Raw genomic sequence first — 27,914 nt, 5'->3', positions numbered from 1 at the left:
AGCTGCAGCCGAGCTAGCCAGACTGATCGGCAAGACAGATGAGAATAGTTCCGGAGCAGCAGGCTCTGCGCCTCCTGCTGATGGTGGTGGTGGTGGTGGTGGTGATGGTGGGGATAGCAGTGACGAGGACGGTGTTCTTCGAGATAGAGGCAAGATTGTAGTCTGCGTTTCTAGAGTTTAATAATTTGTGTACTGTATGAAGAGAGGAAGTCCTGTTGCAATTTTTCTGTGTTTCCCGTTTCTATATAGAGTACATGTAAATACATGTGATGTAGTGGCATGCTTCTTTTTTTAGTGAGGATTTGTCCGCCTTATTTTTCCATATAATAATTATAATTATGTCAAATGGTAGTGGTGAACGAGGTACACAAATGCATGTACTGTAAAGGTTGAAAGTTCAACGATTTGCGAAAAAAGTTAATGATCCCTGCTATCACACACCTGTCTTTTATTTTTCTAGAACAGAAAACTGTGTGCCTCGTTTGAGATTCAACTCTTACATTAGTCTGTTGATTGTCCATTCTGGGCGTGAATTCGAACTGCTTTCTCCATTGGTGTGTACGTGTGCCTGCATTTGCGCACGCGCGCGCGCGTGTGTGTGTATGTGTGTGTGTATGCGTGTATGTGTGTGTGTGTGTGTGTCTGTGTGTGTCTGTGCGTGTGTGTGTGTGTTTGTGTGCTGTGCTGTGCCGTGCTATTAATTATATAGATCCACCCATCAACATTGATCCTGGTAAACCAACACAGGTAAGGCCTGAAGAAGGTCACAGCGTCAAGCTATGTCGTTTTGCCTAAGAACCCTGTCAGGCTGAGAATGCCGGAAGATTGTATGTATTCACATGGCACGGGTCACTCTGTGAAGATTGTGTGTATTCACATGGCACGGGTCACTCTGTGAAGATTGTGTGTATTCACATGGCACGGGTCACTCTGTGAAGATTGTGTGTATTCACATGGCACGGGTCACTCTGTGAAGATTGTGTGTATTCACATGGCACGGGTCACTCTGTGAAGATTGTGTGTATTCACATGGCACGGGTCACTCTGTGAAGATTGTGTGTATTCACATGGCACGGGTCACTCTGTGAAGATTGTGTGTATTCACATGGCACGGGTCACTCTGTGAAGATTGTGTGTATTCACATGGCACGGGTCACTCTGTGAAGATTGTGTGTATTCACATGGCACGGGTCACTCTGTGAAGATTGTGTGTATTCACATGGCACGGGTCACTCTGTGAAGATTGTGTGTATTCACATGGCACGGGTCACTCTGTGAAGATTGTGTGTATTCACATGGCACGGGTCACTCTGTGAAGATTGTGTGTATTCACATGGCACGGGTCACTCTGTGAAGATTGTGTGTATTCACATGGCACGGGTCACTCTGTGAAGATTGTGTGTATTCACATGGCACGGGTCACTCTGTGAAGCACAGTGCTGCTCGATGATAGCCGATGGCGTGGATCAAGTTTACGTTCTGCACCAGTTCACATCCCAGTGTTTGCAGGTCTAGGGCTGCACACTGTGCACAGCGCCCTGCACACTGTGCACAGCGCCCGACGTGGCATTCGCTCGCTTGATCGGATTTCATTGGGCAGTGCTGTGCTAGGTCAGTTGATATTATCTGCTTATAGGCTTTCTTGAAGCCAATGAAGCTATTATGCACTGCACCCCTCCAATACACACCTACACAAACTAAGCTATTATGCACTGCACCCCCTCCAATACACACCTACACAAACTCTCTTTCCTTTCCTTATTTTACCGTGTTTCTTCTGTCTGTGCTGGTTTATCGGTTGCCAGAATGCTGAATTAAATCGAATTGGCCTCTCTTTCGGCTTGTCAAACTTCACCAGGTCAGTTGTGGCAATTCGTACTGTTAACTAGATATGAATTTCTAGTGTAGTTGCATATTGCAGGTATAAACATCATCTCCTAAGTTAGCAAAGTATAGCATGGGTACTTGTACACACTACCTGCAGCCTACACCCTCCGTTCTAGCAAAGGTAGATGTCCAAAATTGGAGGCTGCTAGTACTGTAGCAGCCCTTTACAAAAATTTCTTGTGTCGAGAGGCGTCGAAAGTGTGATGTTGTGTGTGTGTGTGTGTGTGTGTGTGTGTGTGCGCGCGTGCATGTGTGTGTGTGTGTGTATGTATGTGTGTGTGTGTGTATGAGCTTGTGTGTGTGTGTGTGTGTGTTGTGTGTGTGTGTATGTGTGTGTTCGCGAGTTGTGTGTGTGTGTTCGCAAGCGTGTGTGTGTGTGTGTGTGTGTGTGTGTGTGTGTGTGTGTGTGTGTGTGTGTGTGTGTGTGTGTGTGTGTGTGTGTACGCTACATTTTACCCATATTACGTGTTTGAGGAGGACTACAATTTAAGGACTCGCAGTAGGTTGATAATGATCCTGGAATTAAGTGGGTCTTAGAGGAGTAGACCCAGGTGCTCGAAGTCCGTACATGGTATCCTAAGTTCGTACGCCCATAATTTCATGTTCTGTTATTGTATTCGACTCAAATATTCTATGGAGGGGACATTGTGGTATGTTCTCCTCGCGTAGCAATTTTCAGGGATCTACGATAAGCAGAAGTCCCATACCACGCGAGTGGGTTTTCGAGTGTCCATACGAAATACAAATTGGGTTACATTTCATGCAAAAATCAACTTTGCCAAGACCGATTTCGAACGGACACAGCGTCAAACAGACCTTCACTCAATCATCAAGAGCCAGCTTAGAGCTGACAATGGCCAGAGGAGAAGAATTTACAGAGAACCACCAATCCTTGCAGAAAGGTTGACACTCCTGGCATCTCCACCACTGTTTTCCCGCGGTTTTCACAGCGCAGCTGCTTCTTCTCTGAGCCGACTAAAAAACAGCTTGCATTTTGGCAACAAACTACGCTTTTGCAAGAAATACTGGCGGAGGCACATCCCAAACATATCCCTTCGGTGGTTTCGTCGTAACCGAGGGATTGCAAGTTAGCAATTAGCAGAAATATGTGTGTATTTCGAGTCACCTCTGATCAGTACGGACTTAGAGTACCCTCTGCGACACAAAAATTTGATATGAAAAATCAGCGAACTCCAGAGAAACAGATCGGATCGAAAGGTGGCCTGGTTCAATCGAGCCTGGCCTCAGAACAAACTTGGACAAGATACCTTCCATCCACGAGCAGGATTCTGGCAAGTGATCATTGCTAGTGTGAGTTTCAGCTCGGCAAACACACACTGTAAAAGTGTACGGACTTCGAGCACCTGGGTCTACTCACCTCCCACTGCTTTAGGAGCTGCATCTGCACCTTGATCCTTGAAGGGTGGTGGCGTTCCTACGGATGCGGAAAACTCGGCCTCTAGCCGAGTCACGCAAACCGTGAAATTTATTTTTATTTTTAGAGGAGTAGGTAGTGCTGCTGTTGTCACTGTTGCTGCTGCTACTGATGGTGGTGGTGCTGGTGGTGCTGGTGGTGCTGGTGGTGGTGCTGGTGGTGGTGCTGGTGGTGGTGCTGGTGGTGGTGCTGGTGGTGGTGCTGGTGGTGGTGGTGCTGGTGGTGCTGGTGGTGCTGGTGCTGCTGCTGCTGCTGCTGCTGGTGCTGCTGCTGCTGCTGGTGCTGCTGCTGCTGCTGCTGCTGCTGGTGCTGGTGCTGCTGCTGCTGCTGCTGGTGCTGCTGCCAGTGCTGTTGCTGCTGCTGGTGCTGCTGGTGCTGCTGCTGCTGATGATGCTGCTGCTGGTGCTGCTGCTGCTGCTGCTGCTGCTGTTGCTGCTGCTGCTGCTGGTGGTGGTGCTGCTGGTGCTGGTGCTGCTGGTGCTGCTGCTGGTGCGGCTGCTGGTGCGGCTGCTGCTGCTGCTGAACTACTGCTGGAGGTGCACATATGCATGTAGCATTATCAGGATGTATACCTTGATGTGAGTGTCTTGTTGTGGATTATGGTTGTGTTTTTAGCATGGTCACGTCAGAGGTGATGGAAGCAAAGGTGGTTAAGGAAGCTGAAGAAAAGGGCAATGCCCTGGCTGCAATATCGGTATGTGAACTTGAGCTGGCACGACGCACTGATGTAGCTGTAGATCATTGCAATTCGTATGCTATCATTGCAGCATTACATGAGCTATTACAAGACTCTTTACTGATCGCCGAGCATTCTCCTTCTCACTGTTGTCCATTGTTGTCCAGAGCCGTGCATCTCGGCAAAACCGATCAAAGAGGATAGAGCTACGAAAAGAAAAAGACCAGCTATTGATGTCTCGACCAAGGTATGGTGGGTGTTGCTGGAGTTTGAGACTGTAGAGGTTATTCCATTGACATCTGCTTTGTATGGAGCGAATGACATCACCCTATCTACTTTGTGTGGAGTGAATGACATCACCCTATCTTCTTTGTATGGAGTGAATGACATCATCCTATCTACTTTGTGTGGAGTGAATGACATCGTCACATCTACTGTGTATGGTGTGATTGACACCATCCTATCTACTTTGTATCGTGTGAATGACATCATCCTGTCTATTTTGTATGGAGTGGCTAACCAGATTGTTCCCCACGCGCGCACCTGCATGGTTTTGTAATCATCTCCCATTCTCACCCGTCGCGTGAAAACGGTTCTGAAGCAATCGTCAAACTGGTCGTGTATGCTCGCGTCGTCTCCCGGTATTTTACTACATCCTGGTGATCAGGAAACACTCATTGTACAACTGTACAGAACCATGATTCACTTGTGCACAAAGCATACCAGTTGCACCAGCACACCCACTTGTGGTGCTACATGTAGCATGTGCAATTGACGTAAGAAACGTTTGGGTTCTGCTGCGACAAACCTCAATGTAGAAAGTGCTGCACAGTTGTATGCTCCGGGGGGGGGGGGTTGGTGGTGGTTACCGTGTTTTCCGGAGTATAAACCGCACTGGGGTATAAGCCGCCCCAGATTTTTTTGTCACAACATACAGCCATCTAACCTGTATTTCACGGTTCATTTCACCATCGTACTATAAGCCGCACCGACTTTTTGGGTGAATTATTTACAAACTATGATTGTGTTGTTGAGTAGGAGTGTAATATTAATAAAATTCACTCGCTGGAGAAGACAATCACACTGTGGCAATAGAACTATGTACAGTATGTACAGTAAGACAGAGGTTGAAAATCTATAAATGCCCACACTCCCCACAGCCCACACTGGCCACAGCCCACCACTCCCCACAGCCCACTCCCCACAGCCGTGCACTCCCCACAGCCCACTCCCCACAGCCCACTCCCCACAGCCCACTCCCCACAGCCCACACTCCCCACAGCCGTGCACTCCCCACAGCCCACACTGGCCACAGCCCACTCCCCACAGCCCACTCCCCACAGCCGTGCACTCCCCACAGCCCACTCCCCACAGCCCACTCCCCACAGCCGTGCACTCCCCACAGCCCACTCCCCACAGCCCACTCCCCACAGCCCACTCCCCACAGCCCACACTCCCCACAGCCGTGCACTCCCCACAGCCCACACTGGCCACAGCCCACTCCCCACAGCCCACTCCCCACAGCCCACTCCCCACAGCCGTGCACTCCCCACAGCCCACTCCCCACAGCCCACTCCCCACAGCCCACTCCCCACAGCCCACACTCCCCACAGCCGTGCACTCCCCACAGCCCACACTGGCCACAGCCCACTCCCCACAGCCCACTCCCCACAGCCGTGCACTCCCCACAGCCCACTCCCCACAGCCCACTCCCCACAGCCGTGCACTCCCCACAGCCCACTCCCCACAGCCGTGCACTCCCCACAGCCCACTCCCCACAGCCGTGCACTCCCCACAGCCCACTCCCCACAGCCGTGCACTCCCCACAGCCCACTCCCCACAGCCGTGCACTCCCCACAGCCCACTCCCCACAGCCGTGCACTCCCCACAGCCCACTCCCCACAGCCGTGCACTCCCCACAGCCTGGATACAATGTACTAGTATACCTTCCTGTAACCGTACGATTGTGATTTCTTGATTTTAGCTATGCCCAACGTGCCAGTCCCACCTATGAAGAGTTCCGGCCTGATGGGTATGTGCTTACATGTGTGCATTTGTGCACAGTGTGTGTGTGTGCGTGTGTGCGTGCGCGTGTGTGTATGTATGTATGTGTGCGTGTATGTGTGCGTGTGCGCGTGCGTGCATGTATCGTAGTGTGGCTGTTCACTTTCTTACTTTCTTTGCATGCATTGTCCGTTAAATGCTGACGAATGCTTTGAATTGTTGTTGAATGGGCAAACCAAACAACATCAAGAATTGACACATTAAGATGATGAAGTATTCTTGTGCCTGTGTACAAATATCACTTACTTGCTGTAAACCCGGATACCTTTGTGATCCGGAATCCTTCGCGGTTTTCGTGATGGGTGTAAAATCGCAAAAGTAAGCGCTCAGCATAGAACTGTAGTAAAGAAACTGAGGAAATTGACTCCAATCGCGAACAATTCCAAGTGCAAATTGGTCTGTGCTTGCAAATCGCAAACTAAAATGGGCGCAAAGGTTTCCGGGTTTACAGCATTGTTAGTGCTCCCAAGACCTGAACCTGGCAAAGATGGAGGTGTTTGACTATTTGAAAGTACATGTACAGTAGAACGTGGGTTTACCGGACCCTGGATCAAGCGAAATCCTGTCTGGACCGGACAAATTTTCCTGCACGGACGGGCTGCCAAAGAAAACTCAAGCGGAGTACTGTCGAACGCGGAATGCGGAACGAATTTCGTGCATCAAGTCCTATTTTTACCCTCAACAAGCGATGAACTTTGACTCGCGATCTCACAAAAATTCACACGAAGGTTACTTGGCGTTTCATGCAAGTAGTTTCGCGTCCAAAGTTGCGAAAGTTCGTGCGAAGTTTCTCACTTCATGACCTTGAACAAAAGTTTGTACGTTTTCATTTCGCAGAATCTCCGCCGCTTTGTTAGAACCAGGGAGTCGTAACATACCGGTATTTTATCTCCCTAGTTAGAACCCAGATGACGTCATGACGTCATGCTGATCAATTTGACATGCATACTGTGGATCGTGCATATCTCCCTCTATCACGAGGAATCCTGTGGTATCAGGATAGATTCCGCTGGACCAGGGCCAGGACCAGGGCCAGGGTATCCGGTATAGACAGGTTTTACTGTATATGTAGCACAATTCCAGCGCTATAGCCAGTATAGCCAGTATAGCCAGTATAGCCAGTATAGCCAGTATAGCCAGTATAGCCAGTATAGGTGTCATTGCCTGAGAAATTGCATTCTCGTGTTGCGGTTGGTCTGTTGTTCTGCTCCAAATACATATGATATGTAGGTTACATGGTCATAGGAAAATGTAGCATTCTTGCAAGTCAATAGCAGCAAGAGTACAGTACATAACCCCCAGAGTGTGGTCAATACCAGCAAGAGGACAGTACATAACCCATTCTTGCAGGTCAATACCAGCAAGAGTACAGTATGTAACCCCCAGAGTGTGCAACTACGTATGCAGTGCTGTCACGGCAGGATTTCAAGTTGACGTCACTTTTATGACGCAATGCTCCTTGTCCACCCCTGGTCCAGGATACTAACTTAGTAAGCCTGGGAATGTGTGTACACTCGCATTGCATCATGCCTAAGGTAAAAATGACACCCACTTGAATTTCTGCAGGGACATTGCTGATAGTGGAGCTTCACGCCCTGGGGTTTTTGTACTTTTGATATCAGGGTAATTTGAATGCAACCAATGGAATAAAAAAATCCAGTGGGATGCTGTCTTTGACCACTTGATGGTAAAATCAAACTGACATCAGCCGATGGGTTGCTTTTGTCTCAACTCCGATGCCGAGTTGTGCACTCTGCCTCTGGTTTATGTACTCATGGTATTGGTGTGGCACTGCTGGCATCAGATTTTATTGAAAATCTCACATCATTGACAAAGGACAAGGAAGAAATTGTGAGAATTGGAAAGAAAGGTTAGAAGGGGTTGGTTAACATTAATGGGGCACTCTCGCAGGATTGGTGTTATTCTTATCATTGGGCAACGCGACTGCACACGGCACTAAAAACGGGAGCGCAGATAGCAGATCCATGTGTGCATGAAAATTCGAAATGCACGGCAAGTAGAAGTTACTTATGAGGCCGGTAAGAATTACTGTCCATTCTCAAGTGCACGTTATTATCAGGATTCCACCTGTATTGTGATGGGTGTGTTTCCTTCGTCTTGTGCCACATACGACAAGTGTCAACTACTGTTTCTCTCTACACTGTACTTGACTGCATGTAGGTCGGATAGCTCTGACTCCTCACACTCAGCATCCCGGTCACCCTCACCAAGCATTGAGATTATATCTGGCTTCAGCACTGGCTCTGGTGCAGCACTCAAATCCACAGCACTGCCGTCATCAGCTGGTGCAGCTGGTGTCTCATCCTCATCGCGGCGGCACGGTGAAGCTAAATCATGGTCGGTAATTGCGCTGTGTGTGCGTGCGTGTGCTGATGGGTGTTTGCTTTAGCTGATACCTCAATGCCTGTATTGGTTAGTCTGATGGCCATGTCCATGGTGCTTGGTAATCATAGAGTTTACAGCTGCTGGATAGCATGTGTTGCTACACTGCAACGCTACTGTACGAGGCCACACATTCTACAGAGGTTATTCAATGATGACACTTTCTCTCCATCTCTCTCTCTCTCTCTCTCTCTCTCTCTCTCTCTCTCTCTCTCTCTCTCTCTCTCTCTCTCTCTCTCTCTCTCTCTCTCTCTCTCTCTCTCTTGCATTGATTGCATTGATTGACAGCAAATATGCAAGCACTGCTTTCTCACTCACGAGATGATGTCATTTGATTTGAATAACCTCTGGATTCTTGCTGTGGTCTGCCTATGAACTATTGTCTACTCGTACAGTCTCATGTGCATGCGGTTTTATTCCCTGGGTGAAGCTGGCGTTTCCTGTCCCAATACTCGACACTTGACTGACTCAAGACTGCCATCAGGGGCACACCAGGAGCATTTTGAATCTTACAGTCGACAAGAAGCATCATTCTCTGCACCGTATTCTGGAGAATTCATTATTCAGCAGTTGAACTTAAGGTGGCGATCTACCTTCAGGGGTCAAAATTTTGTGAAATTTTCAACTTGCTCTAATTTCGTCCAATTCGGTGTCAAATTGCTCGTATAGATCCCAGACATCATCTCTGAAAATTTGAGTGAGATTGCTTTATCCATATGGCTGCTATGAGCTTGCAAAGACCGAATGTAACATATCTTTGACACGCACAATTGCAACTTTTTGGGGGAAAACGTAGAAATCAGTCTTTTCACGGTAAATCCTTGTGGATTTTGTTCAAATTTTCTGTGCTCGTCAGAAATACCACTGCTGACTCATGCCATACCAATACGCACATATTACGTCATCATGGACACAGTGCGCATGCGCAAATCAATAATTCGATAATTTGTGAAGAATTCAAACAATTGTGTTTGGAAAGTCTATTGGAGACGTCTCACGTCGTCGCCTGTCACCAAGATCGGGTGGAATGAGTACTGTCCGTCGTCTTGGATGCCCGAAGCAGCCTATATTACTGCCAGAAGCTCTCGATATCCATCTATCCGCTGAAAATATCCCTGACGTTGACGACGCTGTTCAAATTTATTGGCAAAAAAATTGCCAAGCGAAGACGTATTTCAACTTCATCTCCAACTCTGACTACTCTGACGATGACGATGTCAACAACAGTTCTAGCCATTGTGGTGATTAGTTTTTCTCTCTCTTTCGGCGTCAGGCAGTGAGTGCAAAATATAGCCTACTGGAGTTAGTCTGTGAAATATTGAGTGATTTCTGCTATTTCTGGTCAAATCAGTATGCTGTCAGCTGTACCAGTCCACATCCCATCGTAGATCTACTAAGCGAGCAGGCAAACCCAGATATTTGCCTTGGGATTTCATTGACGATTGTGTGTGGTGAGAAGAGAAGTCCATTCAGTTCTGAGAAATTCAATTTCAAATTGGAAGTCCACAGGCCTGCATTTAGTATGCGCCGAATTCATCACCGCCAGTGACGCTTTGCATAGTTTTCAATATTCTACTGCCCATATATACTAAGACCTGTGGCGGCAACGCGATCCTATTCAATCTGTGGTCATGTTCTCCGAGATGAGTTCAGAAGCAGACATGTGATCTGCTACGCTGGATCTGAGGCAATTTACCAAAGTGGCAGTGCTGCAACCGCATGCGATCGCCGTGATGTGTGACGGAAACGGCATGGCTGCACCCTGGATATGCCTCATTCATCAGCACCTATATTGCCATACGCATGGAGAGAGGCCACCAGTGAAGGCTGGGTTTCCGACTTGATTTTGCCTGCAATGATCCTGATTGAACAAGCCCTTAGAGAAGAAAAGAAGACTCTAGCTGAACACTGAAACCAGATAGCATCGCGTTTCTGCTCGGCACCGCACTAAGTAACACCATTGTGATACAACCAGGAAGAGCTGGGAACTTGTGGGAAGTGACAAAGAAGTCAAGGAAGAAGTAAAGAAGACTGAAGAAGAGCATTACTAATCATCAAGGAGACCAAAATGAGGTCACCTACGAGCCAGATGGCTTCTGATGTGAAGATTTGTAGGCAGGTAGGCTGGAATTGGATAGACCTTTTTTGTGTGTTTTTGGTAACTTTTTAGCCTATCCCGCATTTTTCTACCACGATTGCGGCAAAGTGGTAGGTGCTATACCCCTAAACCTATACATTTCTGAGCTCTGTGATGCATCAGCTAGTTCGTGAATGTCTTCGTTTAGCCATTTATCATTGCTTGTTCTCACATTGGTTGTGGACCCGATCATGACTTTTTTTGCGGATGCGCGCGTCAAAACGCTTTGTTGTGACATTGTGATCTAAAGGACTTTGCAACTGTTTCTTGATATTCAGTACCTAGAAATATATGTTAGGAACACTGTAGCAATTGGTTATTTTCTACTTGATGGATGCATATTTCAATTTTGCGGTTAAGAGGTGCGGGTGCGGCCAATTATCGCGATTCGGCGATAACAATGGACATGAGCGGAGTCTGTCCTCTATTTGTGCTGCTCCTTGTCCTTTGGTACATAATGAATGTCTCCAGAAAATTTGACCTAATTCCAAAGAGAATTGGCTGAGATGTTTGTATTTTACGGTGGACTATCCGCGAAGGTAGATCGCCACCTTAAGTAGGCTAATAAGATTTTTTCTAGGAACACTACTTCCGGTGCTTCTGGAGCACAAATTTCGTTTGCTTTTTTGGCAAGGGTTGGTCATTTAAAACATGATATGCTACACGCCACACTGCAAACAGTCTGGTGTGGAGTGAATAGTCATACAACAGTACCAAGAGTGTGCAACTCCTAGTATCGAAAAGCTGCAATGGACTCGCCCGCAACAGAACTTAAACCAACTGACTGTGCTAGACCATGACATTGTGTCATAAAAACACTCAGCATGGGCCAAAGGATCGCCAAGTTGCACACTCTTGTTTTTATTGTACTCTTGATGGAACTTTATGTTTTTATTGTACTCTTGATGGAACTTTATGGCGTATGTGAAGAAGTATACATGCATCTTTTTCACGGTTGGGTGAACTAAACTGCGTTCTTGTTCCTGTGCTTTTTCTGTGTTTCTTACCATTCTTCCACAAATACTACCGACTCTGGAAGCTCGTCCATTATGGTATGTGGATAGTTTCTTATCCTTGTATGTGTTGTGTTTGTTTCTGTACATTTTGTATTCTCTCTCTCTCTCTCTCTCTCTCTCTCTCTCTCTCTCTCTCTCTCTCTCTCTCTCTCTCTCTCTCTCTCTCTCTGTTGTGTATTTTCCTGGCTGCTTTGTCTTTTGTGTGTTCTGTGTGATTGATGTGTTGCTGCAATGCTGGTAACTATATACCCGCCACTATACAGGCAATCCACAGCCTCATCGTCATCAGCACACCAGCACCGTCGCCATTCTTCACCGGACAGCTCACGCCATCACACCAGCAGCAGCAGGTCACATCATAGCAGATCGCCATCACGTCACACTGGTGGCAATAGCACTAGTACTAGTAGTCGCTACATAGACCACCACTCCTCTCGTAGCAGACACCATGATAGTCATGATCGCAGTGACCGGTCCCACCGCTCCAGGAGTCGCAGTTACGAGCGTCATCGGCATCATCGTGATAGTCGTTCACCAAGACGAGGCGGCAGTGGTACTTATGATGACCACCGCTCATCTCATTATAGAAGTCGTAGTCGCAGTCGCAGCCGCAGCCCTGGTCGTGACTATCGACGCCATAGCCCGGACAGGAGCAGTGCAGCAACCAAAAGTCAGACGTAAGCGCTTTTTTTGTGTTGTGTTGATGCTTATCATACTTCATAGTCCGCAGTCCAGGGTGCAGAATTGTGACTTTTCGTTCGCCATGAAAGGGCACCAAGGTTTGACATGACCAAATGAAAGAGCAAGAGCAGGGCTTTCCAGGCATGTGTCTCTTGATTAGGTGTGTTGGGGCTTTGTTGACCAAATCGCGACAATTGTTTTTCTACGCGTTGCCATGGCAACTGGATCATGAATTTGAATTTCGAGGCGATTGCAAGCATCATACCGATGTTTGTGAACTGTATTTGAGCCACAGAGGCTGAGAAGACCCAGCATACGCAATTGTACTGAATTTGGATGAAGTATAGGCATGTAGAGAGGAGAAATAGTACTGCACAGTATGACACAACATGCGACACAATTGTCATGTCATGTACTACCTTGCAGTGTGCACCTACAACCACACTATCGCATAACGGATGAGTTCAAAGCAATAATACTAATAATTATAATATTATGTTCTAGAATTACATGTGACAACAAAATACACAAAGGAAACCTGATGAGACGAGTTAATTAATTACATGTATAAAGACTGATATTAGAAAAAACCGTGCCAAGCACACCGGAGTCGGCCTTAGAAGGAGTGCATTTACTTCAAGTGCAAGTCAACGTAATGGTTTACAGCAATGCAGTGGCTGAGTGGCTGAAAATGCAGTGTGTGTGTCAGCACCTAAACATAAAGAAATGCGGCATCAACTTTGTTTCGAACTAGGGAAATAGTTCCGCAAAATATTAGACAATGCTGATATTTAACCTCTGTGTATATTGTGACCCAAAGACCAGGTATGGTCAAACAAAGGGAATGAACTATTTTTAACTGTACTTCCGCAGCGAACACGACCACACCAGGGGCATACGAAGGGGTGTTTGGGGTGCCAAAGCACACCCCCCCCCCCCCCCAAAAAACGAATTCGATCTTGGTTTGCAGCTGGTTCAAGAAAGACCATAACGCGCGGACCATAACTCTACACATCGCACACTGTAGCCATCCCTGTTCGGACTTACTTGTTCTTACTTGCACTCGACTATTTTTTCTGATGATTGGCCATTCTGGAATGGTTAGTACGGTACACAGTGCGGCACATCATCCTTATAATGTGCATCATCCGCCTTGAATGTCTTGTTTTATGCCGTCACGTTATGTTCTCCACATGTTTCTCCCATAGGGCGGTGTTCACGATAACAAAATATACCATGTGACGTTCATCCACTGTCCGTAGACGGCTCAATTTGCCGAAGGCAAAGAGCGGAATACACAGACAGAAGAATGAGCAGTTGCGGTTGCGTAACTCTCAGTTTCACGAACTAAATCGATCATCAGACGAAGATTGATACTGACCCTGCCCTGAGAGTACTGCTATATATCATGAATGTGGCAAGCCCCGCGGACTAATTGCCATGTGATATGTAGCGCGGTATGGAGTATGTTTTGTCACCTGATTCCACGACTCGGAATATCGCGTAATAATGCACAGATAACTAACACTTTCTCACACACCCCATATCGCGCTACATATCACATGGTAATTGTTACACTGGGCTTGCCTCATTCACTGTATAATTTTAGTAGCACTCTCAGGCCCAGGTCAGTATCAATGTTCGTCTGATCGGATTGATTCAGTTCATGAAACTCAGAGTTACGAAACAGCAACTGCACGTTCTTCTGTCTGTGTAATAACAAAATATATAAATATCGGCCGACATGAAAGGACCAAAATGAAGGCATGCACTTTTGTGTGGGAACGTCGTTGAAACCACCTTGATCACTATCCTGGCTTCACCTCTGAACACAGTCATCAAGTAGTCCACTGCCTACAGCAGAGAATAAATCATCCTCAGAGGAATTCGATGAGGCAGTGAGGTCAGCAATGTGCGTCTTTTGTCTGCTTGCTACAATCCTAGCGAGAGTCTCTGCACAAGTGCATGAACGATAGCAAGACTTATGGGAGTGTACTTCTCTAGCGATCAGATTCGCTGAACTGATTGCTGCCATAATCCTTTGATCTTGTCGGTTGGCAGCAGCGTTCCGCAATTATTTTCTTTTCTGCTTCCACTGTCACGAGTTGAGATGTCGCCTGCTTGGTTGTACAGCTCGCCAATTTGTTTCAGCGTGCCACAAAACAGGCAGATTTTTTTTCTTCTGGTTCAACAACAGGGGCTCGTAGCGATTGGTGAGTCCTGTTCGTCGAACTGCGGACTCCTCGGATGCCGTGCAGGCTGCCAGAAAATTTGGCACTTGGCATTGTGTGAATGCACTTCAGAGTTCTATTCGCTTCGGGTTCCGGCACAGACGAGATAGCACCAGGCCGGCCAGCACTCGGCAGGATCTAGGAGCTCATCACTGCAGTTGGTATGGCCAAAATACGTGAACCCATGGCATAGGCGAGGCGCACCCGATCGACCTAGAACCTAAATACTACAGAGTACCGTCCGTCCAGGTATAGATCTACATGTTTACATCTGAAGCGCACCACGTGGCACTCCAAGGGTGCGAGATTTCAAACTTTTGAGTGGGTTTGATGCATGCTCAAACTTACGCTCCGCGAAACTTGTGCATGGATTTGCCCCGAAGAAATTCGCCTCTATCGTGAGAGCGCCCCAGATCTAGAAGCAGTTCTCGACTGTTTTGGGTACCTCAAGGGGTCCTCTTTCAGGCCCCCACATCAAACCTTGGTGCCCCGTCGTGGCGAACGGAAATTTTTTAGGGCTACATTTTGAGCACTTGGACTGCGGACTATCAGTCCGAATACGTGCATGGGAGTTGTCTATAACTTGTCTTTCATTCACGTGACTCTTGCTGGAACTAAGACTCCCCTAGAAATCCACAAGTAACTATCAGCCATCGGAAACCCAGCTGTTTGTGCCATGCATGACCTATGTTCTGTGGCCAGCAAAGGGCTGTAACATGGATTGAGTACAATCCCCATTTCCAAACATCATTTAGGGCCAGCTCCCATCTCGCCAGTACTCACCTTTGGCTGGCAGTGCCTCTTTCGGCTCTTCTCGTGGCATACGCTTACCTGAATCAGTGCAATGCAAACTAAAATCGTACAGTAAATCACCGGTAGTCATTGCTGAAAGAGTTGGACAGCGTCATCTCTCCCAGTATGCCCCAGCACCTATCCCTCACACTTTTGAACAATATTACGGAGGATTAGCAAGACGAAATTCGCGTTCGCGTTCGCTCTCCAAGGAAAGTCGAACTCAGTGACGGAATTCGCATTATGAGAAGGATTAGCAAACAGAATTCGCACATGCATGACGTTGACACGACGTACATTGTGTACAGACAGTACAGCGTGGTAAATTTATGACTGCCCTGACACGAATCCGCGATTCGTGTTCCGACTACTTTTCCGAACGAAAAATGCGAAAGTTCGCAATCCAGTTCGCGAACTGAAAAATGTTTGCGAACGCGAATTTCGTCTTGCTAATCCTCCGTATTGACATAATTATGATGTGAGCCATGCACGCTGGTGATCGCTTCGTTATAATTTTGAAAGAACAACTTTCCCCAAATTTCTCTGAACTTGACGCAAATGATCAGTTCTGTTGATCAATTCTGTCGTCGTGTCAAGATTGCAAATTCGGGGCATACCAACACATATTTGTTTCATGATGCTTGGACTAGTCAAGTATGCAGCTGCGGCTTTTTATTATTAATGTTATCCCCAAAAATTCCTGCTTAATTCGAGCGTTTTGCTGTTTACCAATGAAGGGTGCAGAGCCCCGGCTTCATGATCTCCAGTCAGGGACATTGCTGTGTGGTCATCACACAAAGAGGCCATTACTATCCCATGAACTACAGGAGAAACAAGGGTTTAGCGCCCTGCTGTAGCTCTTGGACTACACGTCGCTGAGCTTTGAATCGGGAAAGGACGACCTGGTACAAGATCAGTTTGTACTACCGTGTAGCCTTCTTCTGTTTCTTTTCTTTTTACTGTAATTGTACTCAAACCGTATGCGCGTGACCTCCGGCTGCCATTGGGGCTGACAGTAAGCTGGCCCACCGCCGGTGTCTCCTGCCCCTATTTGGCGTATGTGAACCAGGGAGTTGTAGCAGCTAAGGAGACAACACGAGATTATACAGTGTAGTACCGGAACTGATGTGCATTTCGACCCCAGATTTGGAAGTTCTATGTGATCCGTGGTATATGCAACTCCTAGTTGCATCCTTGACCTGCTAACCCCAAATGCGGCCCAGACAAACAATGCAATGTGAGAGCGTGTATAAATTGGTCCTACTCTAAGGGCTATGACTGTAACAGGCAATTTGGGGTTGAAACCTGCATGATAATAGTGTTACAACCACCCGTGTCATCTCCCCCTCTGTGTACTACGATTCCCTCATGTGAACCAACCCTGAAATTTGCTCTCATGCACAATTGCTCCCTACAAGAGTTTTGATGTGTGTGTGTGTGTGTGTGGGCACGTGTGTATGTGTGTGTGTGTGGGCATGTGTGCATGTGTGTGTACTCATGTATCCCATCCCACAGTGATACTGGTGCTTTGGCTGCAGCTAAGAAACTTATCCAGAGCAAGGTGAGGACATTGTCTTGCAACGCAAACCAGAACTGTGTATTGCACCATTATGACTGTGATGTTTGGCTGACATTGACACACTATGCTTACAAAGCATAATGATATGGTAGCAAGAGGGAGCTTGGGAAATTCAATTGCTTTCTGTTGACCGCATGCGGATCTGATTTTTAACGCAGTGCAGTTCAGCTTTCTGTACCATGCTTTAGTTATTTGGTTGGGCTAGACTCTGTGTATGCTTGCAGTGAATAGAGACAGTTTATGTGTGCTTGCAGTGAATAAAGACAGTTTATGTGTGCTTGCAGTGAATAGAGACAGTTTATGTATGCTTGCAGTGAATAGAGACAGTTCATGTGTGCTTGCAGTGAATAGAGACAGTTTATGTGTGCTTGCAGTGAATAGAGACAGTTTATGTGTGCTTGCAGTGAATAGAGACAGTTTATGTATGCTTGCAGTGAATAGAGACAGTTCATGTGTGCTTGCAGTGAATAGAGACAGTTTATGTGTGCTTGCAGTGAATAGAGACAGTTTATGTGTGCTTGCAGTGAATAGAGACAGTTTATGTGTGCTTGCAGTGAATAGAGACAGTTTATGTGTGCTTGCAGTGAATAGAGACAGTTTATGTGTGCTTGCAGTGAATAGAGACAGTTTATGTATGCTTGCAGTGAATAGAGACAGTTTATGTGTGCTTGCAGTGAATAGAGACAGTTTATGTGTGCTTGCAGTGAATAGAGACAGTTTATGTGTGCTTGCAGTGAATAGAGACAGTTCATGTGTGCTTGCAGTGAATAGAGACAGTTCATGTGTGCTTGCAGTGAATAGAGACAGTTCATGTGTGCTTGCAGTGAATAGAGACAGTTCATGTGTGCTTGCAGTGAATAGAGACAGTTCATGTGTGCTTGCAGTGAATAAAGACGATTTAGACGGTCAGGTGCCTAGACTGAGTACACTCCCCACCCGCCCTCTTTTAAGCGGGATTCATGGAAGCATTTTTGCGATGTGATGCGCGATGCGACGGACGCGAAACCGGGAAATCCCCAAATTGCACCCATTGCGCAGATCACGCAACAGTTGCAACTGGCAACATGCAATGCGATGTGCGATTTTAACCTTTGCAGCAAAGTTGTACGAAAGGTTCAAGAGTTGCTTGTAGATTTGTAACGCGAATACCATGTTGACGTACACCCTCACATTGATCTTTGAGGTACATCAGCAAGGCGTCATTGGATCGCTGACTTCTTCCGTGAATAGTATTTTGCGAGTGCGCATCGCTCTGTGGCGGCGCAGATTGCGCCACATCGCGCATCACATCACAAAAAAATGCTTGTGTGAATCCTGCTTGACAGCAGGTACTGGTAACTGCATTATACCATGAGTCCATAAACAAAAGTATGCCGTAATCTCTCATACCAGCACATCCTTTTTGCTTGATTTGTTCGAATACGGACCTGATCACCAAGTCTTGGGTGCATGAACTCCAGTTCCGTAGGAAGTTGATTTCAAACCGCATGAAAGTGTTGTGTTTGATTTTTCCACCGCGTTCAAATTATAGCTGCTTGATGTAATGAAGCGAGCGTGCCGCGCATCTGGCCCATAGAAAAGAGTAGTTGTGTGCACGGGTAGTCGGGTACCCGTGCTACCCGTGAGGACCTCGGGTAGACAGGTACCGAATCGTATCCGAAAACCCGAAGTCGCAGATGACATCATGTAGAAAGAGAGAGAGAGGTCTACAGTGCATGTGTACAAATAACTCACGCGCATGTCTACCCAGTGTGTAAGGGAAGGGCTGGTGTGCATTGTGGTCTTACCATGGAAACATTACCCCGATCGGGTACCCGTGTTACCCGTGGAAAACTACCCGGACCCGATACCCGAAGAAAATGCTACCTGACTCAGCCCTAGAAAAGAGTCTAAGAGATCACAGCTACAATCATAGTCTTGGTTATGGACTCTTGATAATGCTAGTGTATATTCGTTTTGTTAGTTTCTTGCTGCATCTGATCATATTCCTCTGTGTTCTGTGCATTGCATGCTAAAACATATTGCTATGTACTTTATCCTGACCCTTCCATATGTGTGCCTGTGTGCGTGCATGAGTGTGTATGCTTGTGTCTGTGTGTGTGCATGTGTGTGTGTGTGTGTGTGTGTGTGTGTGTGTGTGTGTGTGTGTGTGTGTGTGTGTGTGTGTGTGTGTGTGTGTGTGTGTGTGTGTGTGTGTGTGTGCATGTGCTTGTGTATGTGCGTGTGCATGTGTGTGCATGTGTGTGTGTGTGTGTGTGTGTGTGTGTGTGTGTGTGTGTGTGTGTGTGTGTGTGTGTGTGTGTGTGTGTGTGTGTGTGTGTGTGTGTGTGTGTGTGTGTGTGTGTGTGTGTGTGTGTGTGTGTGTGTGTGTGTGTTTATCTCGCTATGTTCTCAGGGCACTGAAAAGGTATGTGCAGTTATGAAACTAATGACTTGTGCACGTATTGACCTTCATGATCATGTTCCGGGTTTTCACCATCCATTGGCTCTTCATGATATAACTTTTTATAAGCCCAATATCATTATAAGGGTGGTAGCTGGGGACGTGGCAGGAATCCGGCTAGGCGGTTGACCCGGTCTACGGCTAGCACAGCAGCCTACTACAGCTGTACTAGTAGGAGAAGTCTACCTTCCAGCTGGTGTTGGTCTGATTACACTGTAGGTACTACTAGTAGGAGAAGTCTACCGGCTTCCAGCTGGTGTTGGTCTGATTACACTGTAGGTGTACCAGCTGCATTCATTTGTTGTCGAACTTCTAGAGTCGAGTAGAACAACACAGAAGAAGAAGCTCCATTCACAAGCAAAACTAAAAATTACTCATGACAAAAAGCTTCCACGGCCGCTCCTTTTCGAATCTTTAATGGTGGTGGTTAGTTCCTTAGAAGGTGGCTTCCTGGAAGAGCTGTTGAGGATGAGGAGAGGCTTTGATTTGGCATAACTCAACTTCAGTTGCTTCCTGCGGCCAAGTGTCAATCATATTGCACGTGTATACAACAGTACAAGCTGGTGGCGACGGTAGGCAGACTGGAAGGAAGTGTGGGACTGTTTTGGGAGCTGATGTGACACTGGCCGTTGGTGCTGGAGTGTTGTCTCAGTTCCTAAACACCAGGCCAATCTCTTTGTCTGTAAAGCCAGGGAAAGTCCCTAAACAGCAGGCCAATGTCTTTGTCTGTAAAGCCAGGGCAATGTCCTGTCAAGGGCACAGAGTCAGGTTGTTGTGTCATTGTTATACTCTCCTGTGCTGGTCTCCTGTGGATGGTGCTGCTGCTGCTCTTGCTCTTTTTATTTCCATCTAGGATTGCAGCAGGAACCAGCTAGTGTCTTTTGCACGAAACACGAATTGTTGTGTCCGCCCAAATCGTTCTTCAACAGATGTTATTAGCAATGCTGTAACACAAGGAAACGTCTGTGTGCTTTCTGTGTGCTTCCTTCAGCTCAAGCTGACACCTCAGGAACGTCTCAAGTTGAAAATGCAACTGCAGCTTGCTCGCACACGTAAGCAAAGTTGTTCGTCTTTCGTTCTTTGCCATCTCCATCCCTGAAATACGTAATTTCCACCTGCTAGAAGCCGTCCATCAGTCCTACCAATAACCATTTCTGTACACTTTCTCAGACCAGCTCTTCCGGGCCATACACTATGTCTCGATGTCAATACTGCCTGTGACTGTGTGTCTGTGTTTGTTGTGTGTGCGTATGTGTGCGTGCGTGCGTGTGTGTGTGTGTGTGTGTGTGTGTTTGTCTGTGTCTGTCCGTGTGTGTGGCCGTGGAAAGTGGCAGACATGATGTTCGGACCTTTTGATATCTTCGCTGTTTTGCCTCACTGACTGATGATTGCACCCCATGTGTGTTTCATGTGCTGTCTTGTGTGAAAGACAGTATATCTCATCTTAAAGCTTGTCTTGAGTACAGGCCTGATTTTTTCAACATGGACTATTGGCATATCAGGGATGAATTTATTGTCACATTTTTGCATAGCAGTTTCTGCAATACAAAATCACAATTGTGTAGCACTCTTTGATTTTAATTAGCATTTTTCTTTGAAGGTTGGGTGTTTACCACATTGTCCTTCTTGAGAGTGATGCCTGAAAGCCCATTTGCAAAAAAAACGACTGAATCATACATGTACACGCAGATTAAGTGCCTGAAGCACATGCACTGAACTGTGTGCATGTTGACAGCGCAGGCTAGGCATGGATAGTCTGTATGTATCGCAGTTTTCTGCAAGTCACGGTGACTTTTGAGTAGCAGTAGATTGATTTTGCATCGCAAACTGCGATGCGATACAGGATATACTCATCCCCGCATATAAACCTGGTTCTATGGAGAACTACTGCCTAATGCATGTCTTGTATAGAAACATGTCTCATGGTGATGCTTGTGAAATGCTAGGAATTGTGTACAGGCCTCTGATTTTACTCACAAAGTTATGGTGTTATCTTTGTAGAGAAAACCGACCGTGCCAAGGTGGCATCAAAAGCTGAAAAGGAGGAGAGTGAGCGCCAGGTACTTAAGCTAGCCATGTGTTCATTCTGAAGTCTTCATCACTACCTTTCTATTTTCTACTCACAGTTATTTGATGCTAGGGGAGGAGGAGAGGCACTATGACAGTAACTGTTGTTTCTCAGTCCGTCCTTATGCCATATGTTGTGAGCATCCCACTTTCCTATAATTATCACCGAGGTCGCTACCACTAATTCATATTGTCTGTATTGTGGGGAGAATTTGTATAGTAATTACCAGTATGTGAGTTTCCCCAGCAATACAAACTATATCATTGCCGATTACCACCAAAGTTGCTGCATCTGCTACTGTAGTCTTATTCACTATCCCTTGCATATAACTGCTGTCTGCTGTCCATCGAAGTCCAAAGTGAGACGGTCTGTCCAATCAAACAGTGCATCAGCGGTTGACAGAATCGGTCGAAAGGCTAGATTTATCATCCATGTAGTTCATAATGTACTCCCTATGTACATAAACAGCTGCAACTTTACACCTTTTCTGCTGCCAGGAGCGGATGGATGAGCTGGTGGAGAGGTCCCGCAAGCACCGTGAAAAGTGAGTGTTTCACCGGAGCTTCATGCCTATTTGCATTGTACATTGCCATCTGTTCGACCAGTCACTCTTAGATTCATGAATGAGACCTAACATGGTAGCAACGGCTACAACTGTAGCTGTCCGAAGGTTGAATATGTAGTATCCATGCGTTGTAGCTTTAACTGACTGAGTGTTAGGTCAACACCATCCGATACATGTCCCAGGGACCTGAATCAAATACGGTATACATGTATTGCCTGTCTGGTGAGGTCAATTATGGTCCTGTAATTTTTGAAATTGAAAATCCGGAAAATGGCAAGAATTCTACCTGACCCACCATCTATTTATTATTTTTTAGAATTTTACGGGCGATCCCCAACAAAGGACAGTGCTGCGATCCCCAACAAAGGACAGTGCTGCGATCCCCAACAAAGGACAGTGCTGCGATCCCCAACAAGGACAGTGCTGCGATCCCCAACAAGGACAGTGCTGCGATCCCCAACAAAGGACAGTGCTGCGATCCCCAACAAAGGACAGTGCTGCTCAATGAAATACGATCATGTGAACCAACGACGATGGGCAACACTAAAAAGTTGTAATTGCTGACTCTCTCTCTCTCTCTCTCTGTGCTTTTGGATCACGGAGCTGGCTGGAGTGTACGGTAAAAAAAAGGGACATGAACACATGGTGATTGTTTAGAACCATGTCTCAAAGCGTATTGCTAAGAGTGTCAACGTTCTGTCCTCACCTGGTAGCCGTAATGTGAACTCTGCTGCCCTGACTCTGCCCCGACTCTGCCCAGACTCTGCCCCGACTCTGGACTCTGCCCTGACTCACACTACATTCATGCGCCAGTCAGGGTAACAGAGCAGTTCAGTTTTGTTTGTTGTTGGCCCACTTTTTGAACTTCTTTTATAGAGTGTTTGCTGAGTTTTCGGTTGCTGGTCTAAATTGTTCATGTTCTTGCTGCACTTGCAACTGTAGTTTGTTGTGGCCTTGACTTCCATTCCTTCATAGGGAGCGTCAGCGTCGGTATGATGACGACAGTAGGCGAAGTGGTGGCCGATCGCCATCGCCATATGATTATGATTATGACCATGAGTGAGTTTCTACGTGCTGTTCTAGATATTATGCTGCATGTGTGCGTGTGTATGTGTGCGGTGACAACTTAGTATGCCCTAGTTTAGTATGTCACACACAAGAAAAACTGAAAGGTGGCTCTTGTAATCTCTCTCTTGGATTCAGTTTCAGTACAGTAATGAGTTACATTTTCTGAACCACAAGGTTACACTGGAAAAGAGCAGGAAAACTTATGTCTTCACGAAGATAACAATAATAAGAAAAGATGTGAAGAAGAACTAGAGATAAGTCGGTGTTTGTACAGCAACAAAATAGAACTATAAAAGAGGAGCCACATTCGGATCATTAGATCCATACAGGGCCTACGCGATCGCTCAGGGGTCAACTCACAGCCAGAATAAAGCGGAATTCACAGAAGCATTTTTGCGATGCAACGGCCGCGAAACCGGGAAATCCCCAAATCGTAGCCATCTCGCAGCCCACGCAACTGCCGCAACTGGGCTATCGCAGAAGTTGAGCTTGACTCAACTTTCGCGATGCGACAAGCGATTTGGCGTACGATTTTGACCTTTTCTACAGCAAAGTTGCACAAAGGTTCAAGAGTTGCCTGTAAATTTGTATAAGTTTTACCAAGCCACGCGAATACCATGGTGACGTACCCACCTGCATTGAACTTCGCCCCAAATCCGCAAGGCGTCGTCGCATCGCTGACTTCTTCTGTGAACGGTATTTCGCGAGTTTGCATCGCAAGCCTCCGTCGCAGATCGCGTCGCATCGCCCATCGCATCACGAAAAAAGCTTCTGTGAATCCCGCTTTAGACATGTGTGTTCCCAATAACATAAGAGGGGAAGGTGAGCGCAGCCAAGACAAGCACAAGCTGAAAGTCTCAACTGTGAAGGACGTTGGCGGATGTTCATGCATGTTGATGACGATACTGGCAAGACCATTGGACAATACGGTCAAACCACGATTCAAGGCCCAAAGCAACATTCCACACAACTTGTGGCTCAAAGATGTAGCTCAAAGATGTGGATCTTATGTTATCATTATAACTTAGAACCTTCCAAGTTGGAAGGCTGTTGGAGTGCGCATCCAAGATGTGCTAGAGCTGTTAGCCAGTTGCAGTAAAACCTGGTTTAAGCGACCACCCCACGGTGCAAGCAAAAGCGGTCGTTAAAACCAGGTGGTCTTTAGAACCAGGTCCTACAGTGTCTGTGTAGAACTGTTGGTGCATGGAAAAACGGTTGTTAAGAGCAGGTGGTCACTAGACCCAGAGGTCGCTTACACCAGGTTTACTGTAGTTGTAGAATGTCAATACCGTCGGTCAGTGTTGTGCAATGTTATCGCAGGAGCTGATTGTTTAGTAACTGGTGGTGTTAGTGGACATTATAGCACTACTTGTAGTTCCTTGGTCTTTTTTCTTTTCTATAAATATTCATAAACCGCGAGGTTGTGCACAACGTGTGAACTTTTTCGTGGTACGCATTCCAGTACGTGTCGGGTTCACTCTCGAAGAGAGTTGTAAAATTATAATTTATCAGTATTATAGTTCTCCATGTAACGTGCTGCGACCCACAGTTAATTCCACCAGTTAATTGGGAACTCGTGGCCTGGCATGAGTAAAACATGGATGTGGCAAATGGGATTTAGGCCTTTGGCCTCTGGTTGGTGGATCTGATCTATCCTCCCCCACCGTTTAGGAGCCGCATCTGACGCCTGATCATGGGGTGGTGGCGTCCCACGGAAGCGGAAAGGTGGTTCTTGACCAGGGAGTTGTATGACTCCTTGTTCTTGACCTGCCCGGTACGCGAACCCGTCGAATTTTTTATGTAACGAAATATGGATTCGTAGATCTGCTCTGTTTCGGTCGCTTTTGGACGAATCTTCGCATCAACGTTCGTTACTCGAACCCGGACGGTCAAGATCTTACGAATTTTTGTTGTGCGCAACCTGTCTAATAGAGACTCATTGAGTGTGACATCTCCATAAATGGTTCTGCTGTCTTATTTTGTGTGTGTTCTCCCATATGGCCGATTGGTTTGCAGGCCTGCCTGCGAATCATGAGGTCCCGAGTTCAAGACCCGTGCTGGTAGCAGGGAGTGTGTAAAAAGACTTTTTACGCGTGCTGAACTGCGCCGACACCCACGGTCAACTGGGTACTCACAGCTCGGAGTGAGAATAACAAGGATGCAGTTTACAGGGTTATGGGCCGTTACACGCCCGATTGGTTGAGAGACTAACCTCCTCTCCCCTGACTCACTTGTGAGGTCTGCATTCGCCACTAAGGTTAATAGGCATAGTGGTGGCCTGCGGATGCGAAGGCTAGTTTGTGTGTTTCTGAACATTCAAGCGATGCCAACGCGGATCCCGCGAATATTATTATTATTATTCTCCCATTGGTGTTGGCTTGTGCCTGTGTAGGCAATCAAGCCATTACGGAAGCAGTACATCCAGCCGATACTGTAAGTACTGCACATGACTTCATTGTGTTTGCGTGAAAAAAATGAAATTAAAAAAAGAGTCTTTTCCCAGACCTCTTGGGTGGCTCCAGGCCAACAGGTCCATGCCAGGACATGTAGCCCTGCGGGCCTGAAACTAATGACATGATTATCCAGAAGATGCGTCAAGTTGTAGTTTACAGAGGGGTATGTACGTATAGTGCGACGAATACATAAACCAGAGTGTGTAACACACTACATGTACTTGAAGTAGGTGGCAGCAGGGGGGGGGGGGGGGGGGGGAGCGTAGTCGATCATTTTTGACGTCAAAGGGCAAAATGCTGATGCCACAGGTCACATTGGCGCAGTGCAAAGCTTCATTCTTGGATCACAGCTTCCATGGCTCATCAAAAGGGTGTAACCAATGAATTCTGCTGCCCTGAGGCTGAACTACTATGCATGGCTGCACTACTGCAATCATGGCTGCACTACTATGCATAGCTGAACTACTATGCATGGCTGCACTACTATGCATGGCTGAACTACTATGCATGGATGAACTACTATGCATGGATGAACTACTATGCATGGCTGCACTACTATGCATGGCTGAACTACTATGCATGGCTGAACTACTATGCATGGCTGCACTACTATGCATGGCTGCACACTCTGGTATACTAGTATGTACTCTTGCTGGCACTTCAATACCCGGTCGACAAGAAATGGGCCTGAGGGATGTTTGCATGAAATAAGCCCGGGCTTGTTCAATCCTGGCCTGGGCTTACGGTAAGCCCTCCTTGATCAGTGATCCGGTTATTTCGCAGCGCGCATTTACATGACGTGGTGGGCTTCTTCAGCTCGCCCCGAGCTGAACTAGGCCGACCCCAGACCCCCGAGTTTATCGTACCTCCAGAGCTTATTTTCTCATGTAAACGGTCAAGAAAATAAGCCCTGGGCGTATCAGTGAGTTTTTTCTGTATTTTTCGATTTTGCCTCTTGAACCTGAGAGGATTTAGTCGTAGACAGTTCGCCTCTTCCGAGAGTCAGTCTTTGTTTCTGTTCTTGCGAAACTTCTTCAGACTTTTCGTTCAGTGATGGCTTTGTCTTTTAAAAAATAATTGATATTGGGAAAGGTAGTAGAAGCGTGAGCAGTCACTTTTTGATCCAATGTTCATCATTCACAATCATTTACCACCGTGGGGATGTGCCGTGGGGATGTGCAATTTGGGAAAAATCCGCGCTGAACTCACGGTCATCCACCTGAACTCAGCACCGTACCACTGTCCGTACCGCCGTCATGTAAACAGTTGAACATAACTAAATAAGCCCGAGGCGAATAAGCCTGGGTTTATTTTCTCGTGTAAGCAGAGAGTTAGTTATAGTGTTCACCCCATTTTGTGTAATGTCAGAAAGTTTGTATGTTGTGATCCTGAAAGTACGATGTAACGTTAGTAACACTGGAGGTTAATTGATGGCCAAATGCTTGTGCAACTCACCAGCACCAGTGCCCATTTCACTACATTATCTTTCTTATAATTCGTCTTCGTCAATTTCATAACTGGCCGTATGCTGATGGAATCTCCATTTTGTGCCTACAGTTGTGTGTGTGTGTGTGTGTGTGTACGTGCGTGTGTGTGTGTGCGTGCGTGTGTGCGTGCGTGTGTGCATACATGTTGTGTTCTGCCTTTTCCAATCTGTCTTCACTGTACAGACTGACGTACCTGCTTGGGCAGTTGTCGTTGCTGCAATGGGTGTCTATATCGTGCTTCTCTCTTCGTCGGTTGCACTTTGACACTTGCACACTTTTGATGTATAATGAACATACTTCTACTCGGATCTGCAAGCCCTAGTGATTTTCGGCTTTTTTTTACTACTGTTCACATACTTGGCTTCAGTTTCCATGTTCCATTGTCTTGTAATCTCCCTTTGGAACCGACCCAGTACCTTGACGCAATCATGGCTAGCAATGCAGTTACATAACTATGGCTTTCATTGCACTGGTGTCATGTGGCACCCTGGCACCAAACCTGGTTGGCCACGCCGAGTAAGTTGCACGCCAACGACTGTTGTTGAATGTGAAAATCCCACTTTTCTTTCTTTCACCATCCTCCCTGCAGCCTGGTCATGTCCCGTTGTATAAAAAGAAAGAAAGAAAAAAGATGTGTCTCTTTGTAAACGGTGTGGCATCATTCCGGTGTGCGCTGAGTGCTGGTTATATGCAAAGTGTCATGCCTGTGTCAGGCACCATGGGCTGAGTCAAAACCGGTATTTGACAATCCCTGCCCATCACGAATGCTGCGGTCAATTCTCGCCCCAGTGTGCACGGGGTTGTCCTTATAGTTACTGCTCGTTTTAGTATCAATCACGTCCTTTTTTATTTTTTATTTTTTATTTTATTGAAAAACCACAAACCTTCAGACATGTGAATGTGCACATGATATACAGTGTACATACGTA

At 46.7% G+C, this 27,914-nt stretch overlaps 2 protein-coding genes across 2 annotated transcripts in view; one reads left to right on the top strand and one right to left on the bottom strand.

The window, feature by feature from the left end:
- Positions 1-100, bottom strand: part of LOC135822899 (thioredoxin-related transmembrane protein 1-like) — a gene marked incomplete in the record, with an annotated part of 14,210 nt that extends 14,110 nt beyond the window's left edge. Inside the window, 1 exon segment of the mRNA XM_065335739.1 lies at positions 1-100.
- Positions 7-27,914, top strand: LOC135822889 (CLK4-associating serine/arginine rich protein-like). Its single transcript, XM_065335728.1, has 16 exons — positions 7-149; positions 710-747; positions 1,806-1,858; positions 3,938-4,016; positions 4,166-4,245; positions 5,983-6,030; positions 8,244-8,420; positions 11,882-12,295; positions 16,838-16,883; positions 19,297-19,308; positions 20,336-20,396; positions 21,346-21,404; positions 21,910-21,956; positions 22,953-23,036; positions 25,438-25,478; positions 27,169-27,914. Exons 4-16 carry the CDS (start codon positions 3,939-3,941, stop codon positions 27,171-27,173), a joined length of 1,152 nt encoding a protein of 383 aa, XP_065191800.1. The 5' UTR covers positions 7-149; positions 710-747; positions 1,806-1,858; position 3,938; the 3' UTR covers positions 27,174-27,914.

Source organism: Sycon ciliatum, chromosome 1 (assembly GCF_964019385.1).
Source record: "Sycon ciliatum chromosome 1, ocSycCili1.1, whole genome shotgun sequence".
Classification (NCBI taxonomy): domain Eukaryota; kingdom Metazoa; phylum Porifera; class Calcarea; order Leucosolenida; family Sycettidae; genus Sycon; species Sycon ciliatum.
The sequence above is the reverse complement of the archived record's forward strand: the minus strand, read 5'-3'. Positions and strand labels throughout refer to the sequence as shown.

Excerpts from the sequence above, each read along its gene's own strand:
- LOC135822889 (XM_065335728.1), top strand. The coding sequence starts at position 3,939 with ATGGTCACGTCAGAGGTGATGGAAGCAAAGGTGGTTAAGGAAGCTGAA. Across the intron at positions 8,421-11,881 it reads CACGGTGAAGCTAAATCATG|GCAATCCACAGCCTCATCGT; the intron begins GTCGGTAATTGC and ends GCCACTATACAG. Across the intron at positions 21,405-21,909 it reads AGGAGGAGAGTGAGCGCCAG|GAGCGGATGGATGAGCTGGT; the intron begins GTACTTAAGCTA and ends TTCTGCTGCCAG.